The sequence below is a fragment of the Magnolia sinica genome, chromosome 17 (assembly GCF_029962835.1).
Source record: "Magnolia sinica isolate HGM2019 chromosome 17, MsV1, whole genome shotgun sequence".
Lineage (NCBI taxonomy): Eukaryota > Viridiplantae > Streptophyta > Magnoliopsida > Magnoliales > Magnoliaceae > Magnolia > Magnolia sinica.
In genome coordinates this window covers 18,139,656-18,160,926 of record NC_080589.1, presented here as the reverse complement: position 1 = coordinate 18,160,926, position 21,271 = coordinate 18,139,656, and the positions used below count along the sequence as shown (strand labels likewise).

Genomic DNA, 21,271 nt, shown 5'->3' with positions numbered 1-21,271 from the left:
TGACTGCCTCCCACACCTCCTCAAGGGAAGGTTCATGGAGGAGAGTGAGGTTGTCAGCGGCCGAAACCAGGGAGGGAATGGCGTCCAGGAGCGCAGCAGGGGCAGGCGTAGGATCTGCTTGCATGAGGGCTGAGTAGAAGGATACCACAGCTTGCTTGATAGAGGAGGGATCAGACATCACGGACCCATCATCCAGCTTGATGTTGGAAATGACCGATCCTCTAGATTTCTCGGAAGTAACGCTGTGGAAAAATTTGGTGTTGTGGTCACCTTCCTTGAGTCAATTGTTTCTGGATTTTTGCTTCTAGAAAACTTCTTCATAGAGCTGAAGATGGGCTAGATGATCTTTGCTAAGATGGGTGTCAGGGTCATCAGACATCTGAGCCGCGAATTCCAGCCTAGTAGCGAAGGGATATGCTCAAAGAGAATGTGTTGACTTCATTGAGATATTTGTACCCATAGTAAAGCAAATATCTATCAGATTCGTATTGGCACTGTTGCCCAATACAATCTTGAGCTCGAACAGATGAATGTGAAAATTGCCTTATTGCATTAGAAATTAGAAGAGTAGATTTATATGAAACAATTAGAAGGTTTTAAAATACAATGGGCATAGAACAAAGTTTACAGGTTGAAGAGGAAATTGTACACCCTCAAGCAGTCACTTAGGTAGTAGTATAAGAAATTTAATTCTTTCATAGTGAGTTAGATGTTTACCATGAGTGAATATGATTATTGTGTCTATTACAAGACACTGAGCGATGGGAAGTTCATTATCTTAGTATTGTATGTTGATGACATGATTATCGTCAGTTATAACATGTCTGATATCAACATATTAAAAACTCAGCTTTCAGGGACATTTAAGCTAAAAGATCTAAGGGTTGTAAAGAGGGTTCTCAGCATTGAAATATATAGAGATAGTGATGTAGGACGTGGCACAGATACATTCCTAGCATGGTTGGACCAAAAGGAGGTGAGCCATAAATTAGCCATAACTTTTGATCCGGGTATCATTACGGGGCGCACAACCTATCAATCTTTACTGTAATGGACCATCCGAGGTGAACCAACCCACGTGGTGGGTCAAGTCTGTCCGTTTCATCAGAAAACGAGCACTTTCTACTTAAAAATTTGAGGAAATTTTACTATTTTTAGTAGTTCTAAATTTGTTAATATTTTTAGAATTTTGGATTTTCTTCTTTTAAAAAAAATAACTTGTAATCATGTTAGGAATCTTATAACAAAAGTTTATTTGGAATTTTTATTTTTAGGAATTAGGCTTTAGAAATGTTTTACTAGAATTAAGATTTTTATTATAGTTAGAATTTTGTTATTTTTGGTAATTACGAATTTTGGTTTATCTTTTCTTTATTAATGGTGTAACAAGGAAGAACACATGAGACAATTATCTATCAATCAATTTTTTTTCCAAAATTTATTATAATTAATTTCTATTTTCTATCTCTCCTCCGGGATTTGAGGAATCTCTGTGAGGAGTCCAAAGAAACTCCGTGGATTGGAAGTAATTATCTCCTAAGGAAGACGGTGTTTGACCTCATTATGCCCATTCCTACGTCAGTTTGGTATCAGAGTGAGGCTTTATCCTCGGATCTATGGCTTTTAATGATAGGTCAGGCAACAATCCCATGGACGGTGTTTTAGGGAATCATCATTTAACTGCGGTGGCTTTCGAATCGATGGAGCGAGAGAATCGGCAAGTCATGCAAGGGATGCAGGCTGCCATCGATCGCATGATGGAGGCCCTAGGGTAGTTCTAAGTTTATGGCGGTGAGCTACCCCTTGTAGGCACTGGAACTCATAATCACACTGATCGCAAGACGATGCCAGCAGTGAACTACATGATCACTCCTAAGAAGGGGGGATCCGGTGACATGATTCCACAACATCCTGGATGAGGCATTGATCAGATAGATCGAACAGATTGAGAATTCAAGATAAAAGTCGATCTTCTTAGTTTCAACAGCCAACTCTACTTTAAGGACTTTTTTGATTGGTTGTTTGAAGTTGAACGTTTCTTCGACTACATGGACATCGTGGAAGAGAATAAAGTTAAACGTGTCACTTACAAGTTGAAGGGTAAAGCTCTGGTTTGGTGGGAACAACTTTAACTCGAGTAGACGAGACAGATGAAGGCGTCAATCCGCACATGGTCACGGATGAAGTGGTTGTTGTGCATGCGATTCCTCCCTAGCCACTACGGTTAAGTATTATTCCAACAAAATCAAAATTATTGGCAGGATAGTCAATCAGTAAAGAGTTATGCAAAGAAATCTCATTATTTGTCAGTGAGAGATGACCTCGTCCAAACGGAGTTGCAACAGGCCACATGATTCATCAGTGATAGACATATATCCCTATTAGAACGAAGAACTAACCCAAGACTTCTAAAGTGGAGGGATGGTCTCTCATAATTGAATGGGATTTTGTTAAACAATTTGAGGAGACTGGAGATGTAGATGCATTAGTTGAAAAGGAAAAATATATGGAGACTATGAAAATCCCAGGGGATTTGAAACCAATGTTACATGAGTTTAAGGCGATTGTGCTCGATGAATTCCTTCCCATACGAGATATTCAAAGCCACATTGATCTTATCTCAGGAGCAAGTCTACCTAATTGCTCATATCATTAGAAAGGATGTGAGATCTTGCAGACACAAGTGAAGTAACTGATCCATACTAGTCAAGTCAATGAGAGCATGAGTATATAAATTGTGTCAGCTCAATAGCCTAATGCAAAATGCAAGGAAAATGTTAATAAACATTGGCGTAAAAAATTATTTGAGTATCATGAGCGAAGTCTCTTGAGTAACTCGAGGACAAGTTTTTTCCAAATGGGGATTTTGGTGTAGTGCTAATGTAGGACGTGGCACAGATACATTCGTAGCATGGTTGTACCAAAAGAAAGTGAACCGTAAATTGGTCATAACTTTTGATTCGAGTATTGTTACGGGGTGCACAACCTATCAATCTTTATTGTAATGAGCCATCCGAGTTGAACAAACTTATGAAGTGGGTCACATTTGTCTGTTTCATCAAAATATGAGTGCTTTCAACTTAAAAACAGAATTTTAAGGAAAAATTACTATTTTTTGTAATTCTAAATTTTTAAATATTTTATTTTTATTTTTAGAATTTTATATTTTCTTCTTTTTTTAAGAAATAAATTGTAATCATGCTAAGACTCTTGTAAAATAAGTTTATTTAAAATTTTTAGCTTTTGAAATTAGGATTTAGAAGAGTATTACTATAATTAAGATTTTTATTGGAGTAAAAATTTTGTTATTTTTGGTAATTATAAATTTTGGTTTTTTTTCTTTATTAATGGTGTAACAAGGACACACACATGAGTCAATTATCTAATTTTTTTTCAAGATTTTATAAGAATTCATTTCTATTTTCTATCTCTCCTTGTGGATTCGGGGAATCTCTATGAGGAGTCTGGAGAAGCTCCGTGGATTCAGAGTAATTATCTCCTGAGGAAGACGGTGTTTGATGCCCATCCTTGTGTCATATAAGAAGAGGAGAAGGCTATGGTTATCAAGGGCAAAATACCTAGAGAAGGTATTAGTGAAGTATGGATGGACAAGGCAAAACTGGTTAGCATTCTTCACGCGACTCAATTTAAGGTTTCTTTCGAATAGTGTCATGAAACAAATGAAGAAAAGCAAGATATGTCTCAGGTGTCTTATTCGAGTGCGGTTGACAACTTTATGTATGTCATGGTATGTATGAGACCAGAAATTTCACATGCGGTGGGTGTTATTAGCAGATACATATCTAACCCCAGCAAGCAACACTGAAAGGTAGTGAAATGGCTGCTTAGATATATTCAAGGTACATAGGACTAAGTCCTGGCATTTGAAAAATCATGGGACAAGTTAGTATGTTATGTGTATTTAGATTACACGGGCAATGTGGACAATTAAAGGTCGACTTTTGGTTACTGGTTTGTGTTAACGGGATAAGCAATCAGTTCGATGTCGAAGCTTCAGTTTGTAGTGTCTCATTCCGTAATTAAAGCTGAATATATGAAGGTAACTAAAGTATTCAAAGAAGGTGTTTAGTTGAGAGAGATGATAAATTAGTTGGGGTTGGGGCTTTAGTAAGAGACCATGCCGATTAATTATAATAGTGAAAACACGATTAATTTGGTAAAGAATTCTATTTATCACTCACATACTAAATATATTGATGTGTGCCATCATTTTATCTGATAGGTGTTAGATTAACTGGATGCGAAAATACCTGAGATCAAACTGTGCATGGGACAGGGATATTAAGGTTTCGGATGGCTTACCTAACTAAGATGCTATAAATACTAGATTAGAATACCAGAAAACCTCTGTTGTAGTCTTCCCCTCCTTCACACCAATATACGTAATAATTTATGGGATTAGGGTTTTGTTGTTGTGTAGGATCGGGGACCCAACTCTCTCTTATATAGAATCTGTGGAGATGAGAGTTTGAATCCCATCATAACTCTCTCTCGCACTGCTCCACATTGCTGTATCCCAGTTCAACTCAAACAGCCCTGCATAAGGCTATAGTACTACACCCCTAACACAGAGTATCTGTGTAAATCACATAGAAGTGGGGTCCACTAGTTTAGATAATTACACAGTCCAACATTCGGATCAATCTAGGCCATTGATCAATAAGGCCCACCTTATAGAGTTCTTACATTCTCCCACTTGGGCCACGCTGAGCAACGTCAATGATTAACCATGTAGAAATACTTTTGAAAAATAAGTTTTGATTTAAGAAAACATCCAAATGTTTAATCAATGAAATTGTTGGACAATATGTGTAATGTTATTCAATCTAGTCCATCAAGACTGTTAGTATCAAATCGTGGTAGTTGTCACAACACTTAATTTAGGTGAAGTAAGGCTAAGTGCAGTCACACGTACTTTCAATCTTAATGATATAAATCAGGAACTAGGAAATATGGTATAAGGATTACACACTTAGTGTGATGATATGTACCTATCCTTAAGAGGTCCTAAAGCTTTTACATGTTTCCAATGAGACATGACTATAGTTCTACTTACTCAAAATTTGTGCATATATATAGAAAAGCAGAAATAAATCTTTATATCAAAATCATCAAACAGTATAAATGAGATCTCTAAATATCTGTGAAAATCAAAGTACACTTAACTCCCACCATCTAAAAACATCTGTGGGATCAATGACTCCCATGGATGTCACATACTCCTGAAATGGCGTGATCGGGAGCCCTTTAGTAAGTAGATCTGCAATCATCTGCTTAGTGCCGATGAATTCCACGGACACTTGATGATTTTGAACTCTTTCCTTTACAACAAGATATTTGATGTCAATATGTCTCGACCTTGATGAATACTTGTTATTGCTAGAGAAGGAAATAGCAGCTGAATTATCGTAAAATATTCTCAATGGTTTCAGGATATGCTCCAGTACTTGCAAATCTGAGAACAAACTATTTAACCATAGTGCCTGATTAGATGCCTCATGGCAGGTAATAAATTTAGCTTCCATGGTAGACAAGGCTATGGTGGACTATTTCACGCTTTTCTAAGACACAACTCCTCTAACCATCATGAAGATATATCCTGAGGTCGACTTCTTAGTGTCAACGTAGCCAGAAAATCTGCGTCTGAGTATCCAATCAACTCTAATTGATCAGATCTTCTGTATGTGAGTTTGAAGTCCTTCGTTCTCTATAGATACCGTAATACTTTCTTTGTAGCTATCCAATGTTGTATTTCTGGATTAGATAGGTATCTTCCCAACATTCCAACAGCAAAGGCAATGTCTGGTCGCGCACAGACTTGTGCATACATGATGCTCTCTACTATTGATGCATAAGAAAATTCTTTCATTCGATTCTTTTTCAAATCATTCTTTGGACACTGAAATAGGCCAAATCTGTCACCTTTTACAATGGGCAACTTTCCAGAAGCACAATTTTGCATTCCATATCTTTCAAATACCTTAGTAATATAAGCCCTTTGTGACAGGCTGAGCAATGCAAAGTGATCTGTCATGGCAAATCTCAATGTCGATGACATAAGAAGCTTCACTAAAATCTTTTATTTCAAATCTTTGAGATAAGAATTTCTTAGTGTCGCTCAACATCATGATATCACCGTTAGCCAATAGAATGTCATCAACATACAAAATCATCATAACAAACTTACTCCCACTAATTTTAATGTAGATGCATTTATGTGCAGTTTTTTTTACAAAGTCATATGAGAAAATTGCTTCATGAAACTTTAGGTACCACTGTTGTGATGCCTATTTCAACCCATAGATGGATTTCTTTAGTTTGCAAACCAAATGTTCTAAGTCATTAGTTATAAAACCTTCGGATTGTAACATGTATACATTCCCATTCAGATCTCCATTGAGAAATGTAGTCTTTACATCCATCTGATGTAACTCTAAGTCCATATGAGCTACAAGAGCCATTATAATTGTAAATGAGTCTTTCTTAGTTACTGGTGAGAAAGTCTCCTTAAAGTCAATGCCCTCATGTTGATTAAAACTTTTGGCACCAAGTCTAGCTTTATATATTTCGACATTGCCCTTAGAGTCCCTCTTAATTTTAAATATCTATTTATAACCAATCGGCCTTATTCCAGTTTGTAATTCTACAAGATCCCATATTTTATTGTTCCGCATGGATTTGAACTCATCTTTCATGGCATCAAACCAACGAGAAGGATCAGTACTTTGTTTGACTTATGTAAAGGATTCAAAGATCCTTTTCCTACCCCTATGTCAAAGTCATAGTCCTATAAGTATACGATGTAATCGTCTTGATTTACAGGCCTTCTCTCTCTTTCAGATCTTCTCAATGTTTCTTCTTGTTGGGTATGATTTTGATCTTTATTTTCCTTATCAGTGGTTGGTATATGAGGTTCTACGTGGTGTTTTATAGTGATTGCAAAATTGACTTCATCATTAATATCCACATGACCTTGATTGATTATGATTGGAGTCACAGTCTTTTGTTCCTCAAATACAAAATTTCTAATGTTCGTGCTCCCACTGTTTTTAGTGTCCTCAATGAATTTGGCATTCTCAGTCTTAACAATCCCGATAGAGTGAGAAGGACAGCAGAATCGATAGCCATTTGATCTTTCTGGATATCATATGAAGAAACAACTTACGGTTCTAGGATCAAGTTTCTTTTCATGCTAGTTATAAATTTTAGCCTCAGGAGGACAACCCCAAACATGTAGATATCAGAGACGTAGTTTTCTCTCATTCCACAACTCAAAAGGAGTTTTGCTTACTGCTTTGCTAGGGACCCTGTTTAGTATATGAACTGCGGTTTTGATTGTATCACCTCACAATGTTTTTAGCAATGTCGAATTACTAATCATGCTTCGCACCATATTCATAAGGGAGCGATTGTGCCTCTCAGCCACACCATTCTTCTCTGGAGTACCATGCATAATGTACTAGGCGACAATATCACAATCCTACAGGTATCTAGCGAATGGCCCTGGATTGTGACCTGATTCTTCATACCTGCCAAAGTATTCACCACCACGGTCAGATCTGACAACTTTAATCCTTTTATCGAGTTGATTTTCAACTTCGGCCATATAGATTTTTAAAGCATCCAGGGCATCTGATTTCTCATTGATAAGGTAGAGGTTCCCGAAACGAGAGTAGTCATCTATAAATGTAATAAAATATTTGTGTCCACTCCATGAAGCTGTAGAGAATGGTCCACAAATATCTGTATGTATCACCTCTAATAGACCTACACTCTTGGTTGCACTTTTCTTTCTAATTCTAGTCTGTTTTCCTTTTATGCAATCAATGCATACTTTATAGTCAAAGAAGTCTAGAGAATATAGAATTCCTTCTCGTACATGCCTATCTAATATCTCACGAGATATATGGCATAGTCGCCTGTGCCACAACATGGAGGAAATCTCATAGTCTAGCCTTCTCTTGGATCCTACTTTATTTCCATGCAATGCATTAATATTATAGATATGAGAGGCAATCAAGTCTAACTAGTATAAGTTGTTCACCATAGAGCCGGTTCCAACTTTAATCGAACTAAAGTAAATACTAAAGCTTTTATTTTTAGATTGAAATGAATATCCCAATTTATCCAAACAAGAAATTGACACTAAATTGCGTTTTATAGACGACACATAAAATGTATCTACTAAATCCAAAAAATGACTAGACTTTAAATTAAGCCTATAAACTCTTATTGCCTTCATGTCTACCTTGACACCATTGCCTACGTATATTGAGCGTTCTTCATCAGTTGGTGGCTTGGCCTGTAGTAATTCCTACATAGAATTACATATGTGAGTAGTAGTTCCTGAATCTATCCACCAGGAATCCACCGATACATCGGTAAGATTAGTTTCAAAACAGACAAGAACAAAATGATTACATTTCTTTATGAGCCAATTCTGAAACCCTTCACAGTCTTTCTTCAGATGACCTGTCTTTTTACAAAAGAAGCATGGTTTTCCTTTAACCCATTTGAGTTTTGATCCATTTCTAAATTGATTCTCATGGTTTCCAGATGAGGACCAGAGGATCCTGTATTAAATCCTTGTTTCCTTTTCCTTTTACCTTTATTCTCGTGCCCATGCCCATGACCTGAGGTCACCATATTAACATTTTGAACATTGACCATCTGCTTGATCTTGTTTTCTTCTTAGACGCACTGAGTGATTAGTTCATCCAATATCCACATGTCCTTCAGAGTGTTATAGTTTACCAGGAACGTGTCGAATTGGGGAGGTAGGTTGTTCATGATCAAATGAACCAGTTAATCATCAATGAGTATAAGCCCTAGAGAACGTATCTTAGAAACAACCTCAATCCGATTTACAATGTATTCATGAATATTTCTTTTTCCTCCATAGGATGAGCGAGTTAATTTATTCAAAAGAATGCCCACTTCAAATTTATCAGATTTCTTGAATTGTTTTTCCATTTCAGTCAGGAAAGCTTTGGCCTTATCTGTTTTAGGCATGACACCCTTCATAGATTCAGAAATCAAATACTTTATGACTTTCAGGCATATATCATTTGATTTAAACCATGCCTCCAATTGATTATAGTCTGCTTCAGTGGCATCATCAAATGGCTTTGGCAGTTCTAGTGTTATCAGGGCAAGATCTAATTGTAGGCAGCCCAGGACAACTTCAATGGAGTCCTTCCATTGAGCATAATTAGATCCATTTAGGGCAGGGACTTGATACGTATTAGTTGGAATCGAGACTAAAATAAAAGAGATATATATACTCACATTAGTTCATTATTTCACAAAGCAATTTCGTGAATGTAAACAAAAATATTAGGCAAAGTTAATTAATTCAGTTGTTAAGGGAGGTATCAACTGAATTATCCTAGCTAATGGGCTCAACCATCACATCCTGGTGAGGATCTAATACATCATTGTTGAGGGTCAAATATTGTATACTAGACCCCAGTTATTGCCTAAATTTACGAGCATGATACCGTTTAACGCCTTGCTTTAATCGTGTTTTTGATGCAAGGTGTATTTAGGAGCTTGGACTGGAAAAGGGTATTAAAAGAATGGATTTAGCACTTCAGAATCACCAAGGCAAGGGACAGACCTCAGGGGACTAAGATCAATGGATTTACACGTCAGAGATCCGAGAAAATCGAGAAACTGAAGCTCAAGTGGCCCGAAATTGGTCCAAAATGCAAAATCACAGGGTTCCCACCATCCGTTTGGCTCGAAACTTCACATATAGCCTGAGGACCATAAATTAACCGTACGTGTCAAATTTCACCCCCTAGATCCCTGTGGAAGTGACCCAACGGTCATATTAGCCTATGAATTATTAACCTGGGGCCCACCTGATCTCTGAATATGCTTCAATTTTGGTCTCACCCCTTAAATTAAATGAGGAAGGGAATGAACGGAGCGGATTATCAAAAGAAATCACTGAGGACCCCACCTTAGGTCGGGTGCATACATAGCGCACGTGAAAGCGATTAACACCAAACCAACCAAAACGGTCAGCGTGCGCTAACCCGCAGAATCCAAACCGGATTCGAAGATCTGGTTTTTCGTGGAAAAAATGGACGGAAGATGTTTGTTTGAGCAATGATGTGGTCCATCGTGCGTAACCATTTGCCCAATCCAAACCCTCTATCGTTATAGGGGTCAAAACCGACCAAACCCCAATCAGTTCTGTGCAGCCATGCATACACAGCAACAGGAACACGTCGCCACGTCGATTAGTGGTGTCACCCACCCAAAACTTGGATCCACTTAAAATCTGGAATAGTGGCCTAAATCTACCTTATGAATCCAGTGGACGGATTGGATTTCCCTACCTGCATCAATCATGGGACCACCAACTATCACAGCGCAGGACGTGCATGCTCTGTTTTGCGAAGTGACTTGCGGACGATCCTTGTGGGCCACCATTTTGCATCATCAGCCCAATCTGGACAGTCCATTAGACTCCAACGGAGGTTCTTATCTAGACCTAGATGAGGAAATCGAACCTACACAGCAAGAACGATGTCCATGTGTTTAAAACGCAAGATGGACGGTACGAACAGGGAGCTGCAGTTCATCTCTGTGGGTCACGATTTCAATCTGAAATCTATCCATTCCACCGAAATTTCACCACAAATCCGGTGGAAGGAACGGATTCCTCCAACTCCAGACAATACAGGGCCCACCATCAACGTGCAGCAGATTCTTGTGTTCGGTTCCGCTGCGAACTGAACTGCGTAAACAGGGACCTACGTAAGGAGTTCCCGATCCTTCTTTGCTGCACCGACTCCACGACAGCATCCTTGTTATAAAAGAAAGAGAAAAAAAGAGCCAGGGGGAATTTTCCATGGCTCTCGGTTAGACGTGCATCACAAGGAGGAGAGAGAGTAGAGGGGTTAGAGTTTATTTCTTTTTTTTTTGTTTTGTTTTTGTTCAAGTTCTAGCCCATTCATGGCTGGCTAAACCTCTTAGCTAAGGCTAAGAGGTGAAGCTTGTGGTATGATGGGAAGACTCTATGACTTTGATTCATTACTAAACTGATGCGGATATTAGTTTGATTTTAAGGAATACCTTTAGTTTTTAATGGTTTGTTGTGACTGAAATTACAATAGATCTGCAATGGCTTTGAGTATTTCCTTTTCATTATTGTGATTATGCAGTTAGGAAACCTTGTTATTCACCATCGCCCCTTGGACATGGTTGGATGACAGAACCCTTCCTAACATTCATACCTCACTCAAATTGGTTGTGGATTGGTTTAATTCTGTTGTTTGCTTTGTCTCATGGGCATGGTTTTGTGATGGAATACATTCTAATTTACATCCGTCTTGTCTCTTGAAAACTAGATCAACAACAGTTCAGATTCGATTCTAGTGATATATCTTCCAACTGGATGAAGATGGGACTCGAAGTCCAGTTGAGTTCGTGAATCAAGCGTAGACTGCCCTGATCTTTACAAGTGGATCCTCTGAAGCCCTAGTTTCTTATCTCTGATTTCTCTTAAGTTTTACATTAATCTCTCACCATTATTCATCAATTTATATTTGATTTAGATTTCATCGTAGGCTAGTTCTATTTCTACCTAGTTTCAGATTACGTACAGGTTTCAGTCCCTTGGGATTCGACCTCGGTCTCACCGAGTTTATTACTACATCACAACCCTATACTTGGGGAGTGAACAATCATCATTATTCTTCTTGTTGGAAGTAATGATAACATGTTAGTGATCCTCCTGAACATGAAGCCAAGTGATGTTAATTATGTAAAACTGAGACTCTCAACACCTGTGGGTGAGATGAGTCTTTTAGCTTTACATCATCAACACCATTTACTTCAACCATTCATGTGACTACCAAACGGTAATCATCTATGTTTCATTACTGTACGCATGAAAATGTGAACACGACTGTATGCAATCCTCTTTATCCTAATATTACAAGTCTGTACTTGTAAAATTTTCATCGATTGAGGTCACTATGGTGGCTAACACATCCAAATCCTACATTATAAATATAGACTTAGGATCGCGATTATAATCCTGCCTCTCAATGGATTATATCTAAATTAGTCCGATACGGCCCATAAGTTAGTTGGTACTGACCTTTTAGAAAATGAAGGAACCTTAAAGTGAAACATATGGATATATTTCAGATCATATATTCCAATTGTCCGTATCAACTACTAAGGATGGGTGATGGGCCAACAATAGGGTCGAATCAGAACTCTGTATTGTTAGGTCATTATAAATGAGTAAATCAAATCTAATTAATGGCAATTCTCATGACATATGGGGAATGTTGACCTTTAACAACTAAATGTGTAAATCCATTTAGGGGTGTCTACAACATGGATGGATCAACTCATATACCACATATTTGATAAATATAGGCTATTATCTTTATCATCTATGCAGAGAATGAACTAAATTGAGTGCTCATTATGAACGGTACATATAGATCAGATGTGGGCCTGGTTAAGATCTGAATTTAATGTGAACCACATGATCCAAATAAATGGGCCTAACTACATCCATGCTAAAATCTGCTGATGAAGCCCACTGGAGACAAAAGGAAACTAGATTTAATGTCCCAGAGTATATGAAATGGGCCTAGAACAGATGTTAAGCCCAATGCAAAATTAGATGAATCCATAACTCGAAATGGGCCCTAGAACGAGTGTTAGGCCTAGAAGGAAACAAAACCCAAATTAATGAAATCGAGTCCGAAACAGAAACCCGAATCTGATGAAATCGGGTTCGAAACAGAACCCAAATCTGATGAAATCGGGTCCGAAAGGCCTAACTTCTTATAAGGTCGTTCATGACCTAAAACCTGCCGAAAACAGTCGTCCTCGACTGTCTGAGAACAGCAACTAGAGAAAACTCATGCGAGAGCTCTGCCACCAGCATCTGCCAGAAGAATCTCTCCATGCAATGATAATGACTGCCGCAAAGAGAGATCATGGTGTTGGTGGTCATGGCTTCGACGATGGACATCTCATGGAGTAGACGACCATCGTCGATGAGACTACATGTAGGGTTCCAGCACCTTGATGCTCATGGAGGGAGAAACCAACGCATGAGAAGAAGGAGATGGCCGAAATCTGGGCCTAACTTAGATGAAGATGCACAGCTAACCAACAAAGATGCCGACGGAGTCCTAGCATCCATGGCTATCTCCCAGAAATATAGGTAAGTGTATATAAAATCCCTAATTTGGGATTATTAGATTCGAATCTAAGCTCTGAAATCTGGAATTTGAAATCCCTAATTGCTGTATTTGGGGATTGGAATCCGAAATCCCTAATTGGATGTGAGTTTCAATTGGAATACCCTAATTACTGAATCTGGATTTGGGGATTTGAATTCAAAATCCCTAATTGATAATTGGACCAGGAGTTTGAATTCAAAATCCCTAATTCGGATTTAGGGTTTCGAATAATCCCTAACTACTGATATGGGGATTTCGAATTGAAAAACCCTAATTAGATTCAAATTTTGAAATCCTAATTTGCCTGATTTAGGAATTCGAAGATCTGATTTTGAATATGAATCTCTAATAGATTAATCCGAGTCTGATCATCCCTGCCTTTGCACGGCTGCTTTGATATAACTGTTAGATTATCTAGATGTGGAAATACTTGAGATCAAACTGTGCATAGGACAGGGAGATCAAGGGTTTGGATGGCTTACCTAACTAAGATGCCATTGAACCAGATTAGAATACCAGAAAACCTCTGTTGTAGTCTTCCTTTCCTTCACAATAATATACAGAATAATAGATGGGACTTAGGGTTCTGTCGTTGTGTAGGATCGGGGATCCAACTCTCTCTTATATAGAATCTGTGGAGATGAGAGTTTGAATCTCATCATAACTCTTTCTCCCACTGCTCCACATTGTTATATCTCAGTTCAACTCAAACATCCCTGCGTAAGGCTATAGCACTACACCCTTAACGCAGAGTATCTACGTAAATCACATAGAAGTGGGGTCCATTAGTTTAGATAATCACACAGTCCAACATTCAGATCAATCTAGACCGTTGATCAATAAGGCTCACCTTATAGAGTTCTTACAACAGGTGCTTGAGGAAGGAGGTGTGAGAAGATACACATAAGCATATATGAATCCGACTTACATGCTAACGAATGTGGTTTCCTCAGAGAAGTTTAAGTTATGTACAACTTTTCTAGGCTTGGCGAAGCTGTAATGAGCAGGAGTATGCACAAAAAGCGATGATGAAACTATGATGGAAGGTAATTAGAGATGGGGGTGGTAAAGGAGCAATGACAACTGAATATTAGACATAGTGGAGATACTTTTCTAATGTCGTAAATTTATCTGTAACAGGGTTTGTCGATGCCATTGAAGGACCGCTCGATCACATCTAGTAGATGTAGATCATGTTGATGCCATCGACAAACCACTTGATCCAATCGAGAAAAAAAAAATCCTATTTTATTATTGGACAATTTTGGAAATTGCTATTCAATGGCATTGAAGGATCTTTGATGTCATCGACTGGTGTTCAATGCATGTCAATGCGATCAAAGGTTTCGTCAAGCGCACGCACAGAGTTACATAAGTGCACAATTTGTTTCATATTTCGGTTGGTTAGTATATATACCAGGTTTATTAGGGATTAAGAAAAGGATTATTACTTTTTAAAGTGTTTTAAAGGATTCGAAGGCATACATAGAGTTTCAAAGTAGATTCGAGGGTTTTTTGAATCAGTCAAATTTGTTATCTTTTGTAATTTTTCTTTTATAGTGCATTACTCATCATTTCGTGCCATGGTTTCCTTTCCACAAAGGTTTTTGTAAAATTTGGATTAATTTCTTGTTGGGTTTGTTTGTGGATTGGCGTCCCAGCACAGATGTCATATACATGTGCGGCTTGTGCGGAGATATAGTATTCCAAAAACAGCATACGCTATGCTTCTTTGGTGAAGATCGAGTGCACTCTTCTTAGTCTACTTGGAAAATGCATACTGGCCAGATGATCCAAACCATCCTGTTAGAAGAAGATAGGACTCGGTAGCATGCAAATCACCTATCTGGACGGTTCGTTAGGTGCACTCTTCATAGGCTACCTTGGAAAATGCACGCTGATCAGATGATACAAAATGTCTAGTTAGTGGCATGCGAACTGAATGTAGAAGATTGTTCGAAGAAGATAGACCCAGTAACAGATATTTAGAGCCGTCTGATTTACGTGATCTTTTACAGTAACAAAAGAAGAGGGGTCTGAACGTAATGGACGGTTTAATTTAGATAGGTGGTGAGAATGTCAGCCACGTCAAATGCAACTAGGTTTCCATTTCATGCATTTAGCCCACCGGGTCACTGCTCGTCTAACAACATGCACCAGGAACTAGCGGATTGGAACATGGAGACTAATCCGTTGATCTACACCGTTCATTAGCTCCAACAAACATTTCATGGTATACCATGCAAACATTACACTGATACAAAATAAAGTAACCATTCAATCAATGGCCTTAATATGGACGGTCAAGATCATTTACAGAAAATAGGTCAAATAAACAATTTAATCCATCTATTTGGTAGGACCCGTCATGGATTGCTTATGATTCTAAAGGTTGACATTTGTTACGCAATTCTAACCATCCCATCCATGGTTTGGAAAAAGGATGGATATAGAAAATTAGGACAAACAAAGATGCATGGATCATCCTATCTATGCCGTTCTTCGGTCATGGCCCAAAAGCCTGTTTTGGACTCAGTGGATGTTTCAGATCCATCGATTGGATTGTCAAAGTGAACTGATGCAACTAGGAGCACTATAACTTATAGTGTTCTGATAGCACTGCAGCATTTCTCAATTTGTATCTTACCTAGCAATTCCTCTCTAGTTTGGGAGGAAATCTATTTCTTACTTAAAATCCTTATGAACTTGAAACCAAAATCCATGATTTCAGTTTCCCAGAAGATCTCATTTCTAAACTCTCTCACACAGTATCAATCCATCTTTTATTACAGGGCCGGATCCAGATACGTTTGTATCTGGTATAAGCTTAATGTACAAATTCACGTATCGGGCCCACTGTGATGTTTAAATGACATCCACACTGGTCATCATGTTCTAACCTTGGTTTTCTCCTTGCAGTCCAAAAATTCGCACGATTCAGCACTCAGATGAGCCACACCAAATGGAACAGTTGGGATAAATGTACATGAAAAAATTCTTCCTATTTCAGAATTTTTTTTTTAAAAGGATATATTCATTTAATGGAAAAAATAAAAAACTTTACATACCGAAAGATTCCAGTGGAGCTGCTAACCAAAAACAAAAAACTGGCCCGCGTATCATGAAAAAATAACAAAAGGAAGATTATCCCTCCCTCAAACTTCCCAAATCTACTCTATCCACAAATAAACAGACATGTAAACATAGAAAAGAGTTAGAATGGGGACCAATAGAATGTAAACCGGGCCACAACACCTAATTTTAGAAGTCCAGGCATGATTTTTCATAGTTTGGCCCACCAGAGTTTTTAATTGACCTGAGTTTCGGGATACAAGGAGAATAGGAAGGGCCACACATGATGTACGGATTGTATGTCATTAGAGCATTAGAATGGGCCCCACATATATCGATTTGTACGTTAAACCTATCCTAAAAACGTTTGTATTGGATCTAGCCTCTTATTAGTATAAAGAGGTTATCCACACAAGCAATGCACTCCATGCTTTTTCTTCAAACCTATCCTAGAAACGTTTGTATTCTCCTCACTTGTATTTTCTTCCCATTTCCCTATTCCTAGCTTCACTCCATGCATACACCCACGTTCACTATAGTTGCACTCTTCATCATCCTCATCCACGTCCCACCTTCCCTCTCATCACACCCACATGCCAACATCGGCTTCTCGGCCGGCCTCATCCATCATGACTCCCCACTTTCCCCCTTCTACAACCCAAACACCATATCTCTCCATGACCGCACCATGGCCGCACACCGCCGCTCCGACTCCCGACTCCACTACTTCCAGTCACGTCAATCAAGATCATCATCAATCAATGTCCCAAACGCCCCTCTTCGGCCCACTTTAGGTGAGTATGTGATGAGCTTCTATATGGGCACACCCCCAATTAAGAGGTGGGCCATCATCGACTCAGGCAGCTCGTTGTTGTGGGTTCAATGTGAGCCTTGCGTAGAATGTTATGAAATGAATCAGCCCCTATTCGACCCTTCCAGGTCAGTGACGTTCGACAAGGTTACCTGCAGCAATATTTTTTGTGAGGTCGAGTACACCGCCTCGTGCAAGCCCAACACTAATGTCTGCATATTCAAGGAGACATTTGGGGATGGTGCAGTGACGGAAGGCGACGCTGCTTATGAGGCATTCATCTTGGAGGATACCAACGGTCCCAACATTACGCTTGAAAGCATCATCTTCGGTTGTGGCCATGAAATTACCGGAGCCTACGACGAAGATGAGGCCGGTTTGGTGGGCCTCAGCAGGGATCCGTATTCGTTTGTTAGGCAGATAGGGGCCCTTAAATTCTCCTATTGCTTGGTTCCATTCTATTATTTGAAAACCTGGAGCAAGATCCTTTTTGGAAAGCAAGCTCAACTTACAGGCAATTTTACACAGATGTTAAAGGTAATGCTTTGTATCAAGATTTTTTTTTTAATTATTTTTTTATTTTTTTTATTTTTTTTGTCACGTTAAACCCTAGACCATGCACATCATGCATGTTAACTTATACATGTATGCAATTCCACACGTGTGTAAGCTATATACATTCACACGCGGTCACAGGTGCTGTGAAACATGCGTGAGATATGAGTTTTCATGCGAGGTTGGAAATAATGCTTACATCTTCTACCTAAAAATACTGCATTTTTATTAACTAGTGAGCAAGGTAACGGCGGTGTGATCCACCTAAGGTCTAAAATTGCTCATTTTTATTCCAAAAAACTAAGTGTGTAGCTGTGCCGATGGAAAGCTTAGATCCCACATAAGTGTCACGTTGTAACACTTGTGCTCATGTGTTTGATTGTGTATGACTCCCTGTTGTGTAAACATCTATTTTGGGTACCTATTTCCTAACCAACCATGGAAAATGTAGGTTGTGTCTGGCAAATGAAGAAGTGCTACCTGTGCATGTATAGGCACAGGACCTATAGTGAATATTTCTAGCACGAAATGAAGATTTTATGCTTATACTGAGTTCCCATTATATATGTGCATGCATGGAGCTTTTTCATTGGCACCGCTTCCTATCCCAGCAGGACTTCATAAGTGAGGTTTTGTAGGGTCATCTTGATATATATATTTTATCCATGCCGTTCATCATTTTAACGGATCATTTTAAAGAATGAGCACAAGAAGAAGGTAGATCTAGGTTTAAAGTGGGCCACACCACAGGAAATGATGAGGATTAAATGTGTACAAGTGAAAACTTATTGGGGGCACAGAAGTTTTTTATCAAGCTGAACTTTGTGTTTTCCCTTCATCCAAATGTATGTGATCTTATGAACACGTTGGATGGCAAATAAACATCATGGTGGGCCCTAAGAAGGTTTCAAATGGTGGCATCATTATCACAACTGCTGCTTGTGGTGTGGCTCATTTGATCCTTGGATCTATCTCCTTTTTGAACTCATTCCTAATTAAATCAGTCTGTTAAAATGGATGGATCGTGTGGATAAAACACGTAGATCAAGGTGGGGCCCACAGAGCCCTTGCCACGACCAAGTCCATCCTCTCAGTTACACCCAAGTGGGGTGCTGAAGTGAGCATTTTCTGAGGTTCCTATTTAATTCCCTACATTCTTTGTTGAGCATATGCCCCATCAGGATAGATTGTTGGATTAGGCTCGACATCTGACTCCATGGTTAGGATCATCCTATCAATGTGGCTTTTGAGCTAAATGCCCCCACAAAAGTGGGGCCATTAAGAAATCATGGAAAACATCATTTTCACCATTGAATCTTTTGATCAACAGGTTAAGGGCCAAGAAGAGTTTTACCATGTCAGTCTTGACGGCATCAGCGTCGGGAATAACCGGCTACCAATCAAAGAAGGACTATTCCATGCCAATGAGAAGGGTGAGGGAGGATTCATAGTCGACTCGGGCACAACATACACACTCCTCTTCAAGGAAGGTCTCGATGCCTTAATCAGTGCATTGGATGATGAAATATTTCTAGACCCGGCTGAGGACCCCTACGGAAGACTTCATTTGTGCTACTATGTAAATTCGATCAATGACTTTGAGGTCACACCAGACATAACATTTCATTTCACCGGAGCCGATGTAGTTCTACCCAAGATAGGGACCTACACAGAGGTAGATCGCGGCATATATTGCCTGGCCATGAAGCCGACCACTGACGTTTCGATCTTAGGAAATCTAGCACAGCAAAATCGCATTGTGGGCTATGACCTTGATAAGGAATTGGTTGCTTTTGCCAAGGCCGACTGTACCAAATTCTAGTGTTTGCACCATATAGTTCGAAAACTTGAAAATTCAACTCGACTTGACCCAATATCTTGCCGAGTTGGGTTGAGTCGAAGACTCGGACGAGTCTTTACTTGACTGGAATCGATGTTTAATGCTTAAATGATTTATTATCACTACAACAAAATCGTGAAAAACAGGCACTTTGGGTGCATCATGCACCGGCGCTATTTAAATGCGGGCCATGGATGTTATATAAATTAAAAACAGGACGCGATTTCCATTTCACTCCCAGCTCTCTCTCTCTCTCTCTCTCTCTCTCTCTCTTCTGACTCTCAGCTTCTTCCTACCCCCGACTCTCGCTCTCTCGCGGGACTCTCAGCTTCTTCCTACCCCCGACTCTCTCTCTCGCGCGAGCTGCCATTAATTTTAGGGCTTAGATGAAGATCTGAAACAGGTAAGACTCTAGATTTCATTAATTTCAACCTTAGTGATTTCCTAATTAGGGATTTACAATGTTGAAACCCTAATTAGGGATTTACTATGTTAAAACCCTAATTAGGGATTTTTCTATGTTGTTTGATGCGAATACATAGAAACGATTTGTTGTGTGATACAGTTCTGATTTGTTCAATACTTCGATTTGCAGTTTTTCGATCTGAATTCTATTGGATTTCGTGACCGGTGGAGTTTTTCAATCTGAATTCTGTTCGATTTGCAGTTTTATAACCCATTAGGTATCTAGATCTACTACTCTCTTGTTTCCTAGGGTTTTGGATCTATTTTCTGCACTTTGCAAGGTTTTTTGACTGGTTATGGTGGGGATTTACTAGATCTAGAACTAGGGTTTGGATTTCAGAAAATTCAAGTGAGAAGATGCTTTTTCTTTATCCATTTTTCATCTGTGGAAACTAATAAGACTATGGGTTTGTTTGGACTACGTGTGTCCAAACAGTTGTTTGTAGACAACCCTATTTTGTGGCCCGTTTGGAAACCCATGCCAAATCGCCGGTTTCAAAATCACCTGATGAAAAAGGCACTAAAAAGCCAATTGGTTTTCAGAGTCGATTTTGCAGGAAAATGCTTTTTTGGAGTTTGTGTCCAAACGGGTCCTAAAGGCAAGGAAAATGCAAGTTGGCAACATGGGAATGGAATAGGAAGAGAAAACTGTCATATACCAGAATTTATTTCCCAACATGGAAGATAAGAAGTATTGCGTGTCAAGTAGAATGTGGATAAAATGGAATACATAAAATGGATGTTATTGTTAAAAGGGCAGAACTCATACCGCCACTATTTCGTTAAACTGGAAGAATATATCTCATTTAGAAGAGGTAGCAATTCAAACAAGTTAAATCTGACCCAAGATTACCTCTCCACCAGAAACCTTGAATTCAGAAGGGACTTTCTAAACATTAAGAACCTTAACCTTCCCATCTACAACGTAAGCTGACCACTGTAAAACAAGCAATTTGTGAACTTAGTTGTTATCCTTTGAAACTTTTGGTATACCCCAACAACTCCATTATTAGAGTAACCAGAAGAAAACCACTTGGCAATATGAACATCCAATTTGCATAATATGCATGGGTCATTTTGCACAAGCAGGCCAGATGTTTGGGTGATCAAGATCATTCATTTAATGGACCCACCCTGTATAGACCTTTCCCCATGAAACTTTGATGGGGGATCCAAAGCTCTTTGATTGCTGGCCTGAGGCAGCTATGAAAAGAAATATGGCAACAGTCTCCATTTAAACCGAGAAAATGCCAAAGATTGGGTGGCTAGGATCTTCCCATC

The 21,271-nt window shown here is 39.0% G+C and overlaps 1 protein-coding gene and 1 long non-coding RNA gene across 2 annotated transcripts; both read left to right on the top strand.

Annotated features, from left to right (window-relative positions):
- Positions 1-16,994: 16,994 nt before the first annotated feature.
- LOC131230444 (aspartic proteinase CDR1-like) lies at positions 16,995-19,514 on the top strand. The gene is made up of 2 exons (XM_058226372.1): positions 16,995-17,667; positions 19,016-19,514. Exons 1-2 carry the CDS (start codon positions 17,008-17,010, stop codon positions 19,505-19,507), a joined length of 1,152 nt encoding a protein of 383 aa, XP_058082355.1. The 5' UTR covers positions 16,995-17,007; the 3' UTR covers positions 19,508-19,514.
- Positions 19,515-19,788: 274 nt separating this feature from the next.
- On the top strand, positions 19,789-20,209 carry LOC131231514 (uncharacterized). Its single transcript, XR_009164399.1, has 2 exons — positions 19,789-19,928; positions 20,121-20,209. It is a non-coding gene; the product is annotated as an uncharacterized LOC131231514 (long non-coding RNA).
- Positions 20,210-21,271: the final 1,062 nt, after the last annotated feature.